General features: G+C 56.4%; 1 protein-coding gene across 20 annotated transcripts in view; it reads left to right on the top strand.

Moving 5' to 3' along the window:
* The window catches only part of LOC113217484 (basement membrane-specific heparan sulfate proteoglycan core protein), a 142283-nt gene that overhangs the window by 57591 nt on the left and 79294 nt on the right, over positions 1-5398 (top strand). For 3 of the 20 annotated variants that reach the window (XM_052268545.1, XM_052268544.1, XM_052268543.1), the window contains exons 1-2: positions 84-250; positions 2495-2625. The exons of the other annotated variants lie outside the window; for them this stretch is intronic. In XM_052268545.1, coding sequence (XP_052124505.1) covers positions 2544-2625 — 82 coding nt within the window. In that variant the 5' untranslated portion in view covers positions 84-250; positions 2495-2543. Of the gene's footprint in view, positions 1-83; positions 251-2494; positions 2626-5398 lie in introns of those variants that run through there. 20 annotated transcript variants of the gene reach the window in all.

Raw genomic sequence — 5398 nt, 5'->3', positions numbered from 1 at the left:
GGGGGGGCTTAGAGGGAGAGGGGGGTCGCTCGGCGCTCCGCCGCGCGGGCTGCGCGGGCTCTCGGCGGCGAGCCTCTCGGCGGAGCGCCAGTCCGGACGCGGCCGCGGGCGACAACGGTCCCTCCGGCAGACTCGAACCGACCCGACCCGAACCTCGGCCTGCCGCCTGCCAGCTGCTGCTGCTCCTCCTGCCGCCGCTGCGGCTTACCGTGCCGGCCCGTGGACCGGACCCACCTCGCCACCCCCTCGTGTGCGTGTGTGTGCCTGTGTGAAGTGTGAATGTGTGTGTGTGTGAGTGATTCAGTGTGAGTTAGGCAGGGCCACCAAGGGGAGTAACACTTCAGTACCCTTTAGACCGAAAACGCGCCATTTCGTATCGTAATGAGACAGATGCACGCAGTGTGTCAATCCCGGAGGGTGACGTTTGGCACAGAGAGTTTAAGCAACCGAGCAAGTTACACGCTCCTTTTGCCAACTTAGGCGTCCCATTTGACAATGTGTGGGATTTAGCGTGTTTAAGGCCGTTTGTTTTAAAGACTAATTTGAGAGCTGCAATTAATGTCAGAAAAACCCTTACCGACCGTCCCTTGACGCCGCTTCCGTTGATGACCACCTCTGGTCAAGACTGACCTGCATTTTGCGATGAGAGACTTGCTGCCTACGAAAACGACTGTTGGCAATTTGGAAGTGACTTCATGTGTGTTTCATGTGCATTGTGTTTCGTTTCCCATTCGTCTTTCAGTCTGTCTAACATGTTATGGACGTTATGTTCATCCCGGGGTCGGGTGGACGCTGCAAAGCAGTTTTGGAGGAGGGATGCGATGCAATCTGCTGCACGGTGCGTGCGTGATGTCACTGCAAAAAGTTGCTCGTCGGGCGGCAAGTCGTCCGGGTGTTTACCTTGTAGAATCCCAATAATCTGCGCTCTTTGACACAGCCCGGGTCATTTCGCGTGCAAGCGATATCGGTAATCTCATCCTGGTAATTTTTTTTTGGTCACTGCCGCCAGCAGGGCCCTTTTGCGGAACGCATCGGCACTCTCCCCCATCATCCGCTGTTGTTCTTGTTGTTTATCGCTTATTATTTTATTATTTGTTATTATCATTAGTCGCCCGGGTGCTCCGACTTTTCTTTTATTATGAAGATTGATCAGAAAGCGGGGGAAGGGGGGGGGCGCAAAACGAAAACACGGCGAGGAAAAACAATCGTAAAACAGAAGCATGACAAAAAAAAAGAAAGTTAAGAGATTGATGGATGACCCCGGGCGAGCGATAATGCTATTAAACGGCCACCCGGCTACACCTCCACGATAAGGTACTCGATAAGGTACTCGATGTGGTGCGGCAGGTCGCGCGTCGCGACCTCTCTCTCTCGGAGAGCGACGGTCGCGGGGTCGCTTCGGCAGCTTGAAGCCCTCCCCCCCCCCCCTTTCTCCCCCTCGTGCTCGTGTGCAGCCCTCAGCAGCTAAGAGACCCGTAGGAATGTGCTACGGTGTCGTGTGGTGCGGGGCCCAGTATGGGGCTCCAGCAAGAGACCACCGCCCTCGGCTACCGCTCGGCTCTCTTGCTCTGCGTTAGGCGTCGTGCGTCCGTTTATCTCGGATTCATCCGGCACTTCAACGGGGGCTCAGCGCCTGCGAGACGCGGGGTAGGCCACCCCGCAGTACACGAATGCACTGCAGGCAAGGTTTTGCCTACCCATCAGGCGCTTTGGGGGCTTTCATAGCTAAACATTTCAGTTCTGAAAATGACGGACGTACTTTCTCGATGATCCCTTGAGGGGGGGGGGGGCTAGGGCCGCTAGGCCGCAGGCCTAAAGACATAGCTCTAGCGAGAGCCCACGCCCACACAGAGCCCTCGCCTCCTGCTAGGCTATGGCACGGCTTTCTTTAGGGCTCTAGTAGCGTAGGCGGTTTCCCCAGCAGAATTCTTGAGATACTACAGTAGACCTGCAGTGAGAGCCCTCTCCCATTGCGTTCTGGCTGCGGCAGGACTAGCGGCCACCGAGCCTCCAGCGAGAGCCCTCAGTGGGACTAGCGGCAGGGCCAGATTATACGCCCTCGCCTCGAGGTTTTTGCTTCGTTTTCGTCCGGGTGTTCCACGACGGGGCCCAGGCCACAGTTAGCACGCTGTTCAGCTCATTCGTATGGATTCGCGTGAAGGCCGCGTGGGCGTGGCGTGGCGTAGCGTGGCGCCGCGGGGGCCGGCGGCACCCGCAGGCCTCTGGGGTGTCTTGTAGGCAAAGCGGCTCGCGTCTATTTAGAGAGGGGCGAAACAGAATCCGATTGACCGCATCACAGGGAGCACGGCACTCTGTGGCGGCGGCGATGACTTACACCTCTGTGCCAGACGTCCGATTCGCAAACTCATGTGTGTATGTGTGTGTGTGTGTCAGAGAGGGAGAGAGAGAGAGAGAAAGAGAGAGAGAGAGAGAGAGAGAGAGAGAGAGAGAGACGGGGGGTGTCGATGAGTGACCGGTGCCATCTCGTTTGCAGCGTCACGATGGAGACGCACTAGTGCCTCGCTGTTTGTGAGTTTGCCACCATGGCGTCCCCTCCCGGCCTCGTGAGGGTCGCCCTCCTGGCTGTGCTCGTGCTCAACGTCGTCGAGCTCAGCGTCGCCCAAGGTAAGCTCTGCCCTCTGCGCCGGCGTGGTGCGGGTTGGACACGTCGAAGGAGGACGCGGATGGCTCGACGGGTGGATATGGAGATTGCACACCAGGATTAACGCACCGCAGGCATCAGCGTCAAAGTGTCCGTTTTCAAGAGCGCATGCCTCGGTTGTAGTTCGCTGACATCTGGCTGAGTCTGGTTTATCAAATGTGATTGTGAGAGGGAGAGGGAGGGAGGGAGGGGGAGGTAGAGGGAGAGAGAGAGAGAGAGAGAGAGAGAGAGAGAGAGAGAGAGAGCGCTCTCCTTTTGGCTCGCTGCTGGGAGCTAGGCGCCTCAGCTTTCAGAGAGAAGCGGCAGATCTCGAGCAAGTGCGAGGTGAGGGTCGGATGGGGGGAAACTACCCCCACTCTACTTTCAGTGATCGCGCCTAACGGCACACGGCATGGCCTGCCCCATGTCGTTTGCAAATAATAAAATTATCAAAATATCTTACATTTTTGTGCTTACTCTCAGTAAAGTATTGCAATGCATGTGTTGGTTGAGGCCTGTTTAGACGTCTGTTTCACATTTCTCCGTCCCCTCCCGTCTGCCTTTCACCTCTTGCGGCCCCCGGCGAGGGCCCCTCAGGCACCCAGGGGGGGAAGGCGAACGGCTAGTCATCGTGTGCAAGTTTGCTACAAAAAAGTGTGTTAATAGATTTCGTATTAGTCTCCGGCTTGCCTATGCGAAACGCGAATAAAATTTGTATGTAGTACCATGTTATGTAGTGAGTGGCAAGCTCGGAAGTGCTTTCAATTCGACCCCATAGTTTGTAGACCGCTGCGCACAGTAAAATGTTAAGGCTTTACTATTATATTCAACTTGGCGTTCCTGTTGATCCCCGCGCATATGACCTTTTTGCTGAATATCAGACAACAGCAGGCAACATTCCGAGCAGAAGGCCTTATCCGCCCGTTGGGTCGCGCCGCTTACCTTCGGTTTACCTGTATGTGCGCAAGCTGGCAGGCGCCCTGTGTGTTTTATCAGATTATTGGTTGTCTCGCGATTGAGCCATTACCCGACAATGTGGCTTCATCACATTATTGCCGCACTCGGCGCCGCACTCTGCTGCGGTCCCCGCTGCGGTGCGCGGCGCACTCGCTCCGGCCTGGCGGGGACTTCCCTCGGCGCAGCGGAGGAGCCAATGTGTGGAGGCCACGGCGGCGCGCGACGGACCGGGTTAGGTCGTGTGTCGTGTGTTCACGTGGCATCTCAAGTGTTCAACTGGCGAGCACTTACTTGCGAGTTGTTCAACATCACCGTTTCAAACACTTGCAACTTTTGGACTTGGAATGCCGATCAATTTGTTGTTCAAGATTTTAGTCCAACACTAACAATTACAAGAGTACTTAAACTTTTAGCCAAACGGCGTTTGTTCAAACACGTTCGAGTTCTTGCCAGTAGTTGAAACACTTAAAAGGTACCGGTGCGTGTGCGGCGCGCTCTGTGCGGGACTTCCCTCATGCACCGCCCATAACCGAGTTATTTTCGGCCGTTTCGGTCCGGTTGCGCCTGCGCCGGCCTGCGCGCGCCGCCGAGAGTGACGCGAGCCGAGGCGCCGCGCCACTCTTTGTCTCTGAGGGCTTTACATGGCCGTTCAAGTACCGCGAGGTACGCCAGATAAGCCCTTGGGCACACAGCCGCGCTGCCGCCGCTGCAGGGGGCGGCCGGGTGTGCCAGGCCTCTGCGGCCTCTTATCTAGGCGGGCCGGGCGCCCTAGAGAACCCTAGAGCCTTCGCCGTCGTCAGAGGAATCTGGCGGCTCACGTGCCGCGGCGGCGGCAGGCCGCTAGGCGGACTCCATGGATCGCGACAATTATTTAGTCTGATTATTTAATTACTCGGTGTGCAATTGATGAGGTGCTGGCGCCGGCTGGCGCCGCCGTGTTGACAGGCCGACGGCCGAGGCCTTTGGCTGTGAGGCCGGCCGCCGGCCGTCACTGTCAACACTGTCAACACTTCGCAGCACGCGCGCGGCCGCGCGGACGTGGGGACGAAAGGCGACCACCATTGCCGCACAAGTCGGGGATGAAAAGGGCGTTGTAGTAAAAAGATTTCAAACAACCTTTCCAGCGGTTATGTAGGCTCATGAAGCCATTCTTCTGTACTAAAAAAGATTTTTGCAGTAAAGTTTTTGTCGTTTTGCTCAGATGACATAGAATTTGCGTGAAGCAAACTTGAAATTCAACGCTTGTACGGGTTTTTTTACTGTTCACTTGTTACAATACTTTGATGTTTTGTGTCACAACCAGGAACTTTTGACGTTTCTCAGTAGGTTTATGTTTCCCCCCGTGTTACACTGAATCTGCGTGTGGCTTTTAAATAACGCAGTAGCGTACACAACCGCTGACTTTGTTTGAGACTGCCGGGCGTTACGGTGTGGAGGAGGAGGACCTCGAGGTCGTGGCCTATGGCTCTGTGACTGGGCCGGCCGGTCAGATCATCCCCCCGCTGCTGCCGCACTCCAAGGTCTTCCCTCTCATACCAGCGTGTGCTTTGGCTTACCCGCCGTGCACTGGTCCACCTGCTGGGCGGGCTTGTCTCTGCACCGCCTCGGCCACACCACTGGCCCAATTTGATTAGCGGCGGGGATATCGATCCGGCTGCAGTCACGATCAAGGACAGCACAGCGTAGCGGTGGTATGGCGGTGCCGGGAGAGGTGGCGTCGTCCATCTCGTCGGCCGAATCTCCAGCCCCGTCCGATTGCATTTACTGTCGGAGCAGCAAACAAAAACAAGATGAAAAAAA

The sequence above is a fragment of the Frankliniella occidentalis genome, unplaced genomic scaffold (genome assembly GCF_000697945.3).
Source record: "Frankliniella occidentalis isolate FOCC.00 unplaced genomic scaffold, Focc_3.1 Scaffold71, whole genome shotgun sequence".
In the NCBI taxonomy this organism is placed as follows: Eukaryota; Metazoa; Arthropoda; class Insecta; order Thysanoptera; family Thripidae; genus Frankliniella; species Frankliniella occidentalis.
The sequence above is the reverse complement of the archived record's forward strand: the minus strand, read 5'-3'. Positions and strand labels throughout refer to the sequence as shown.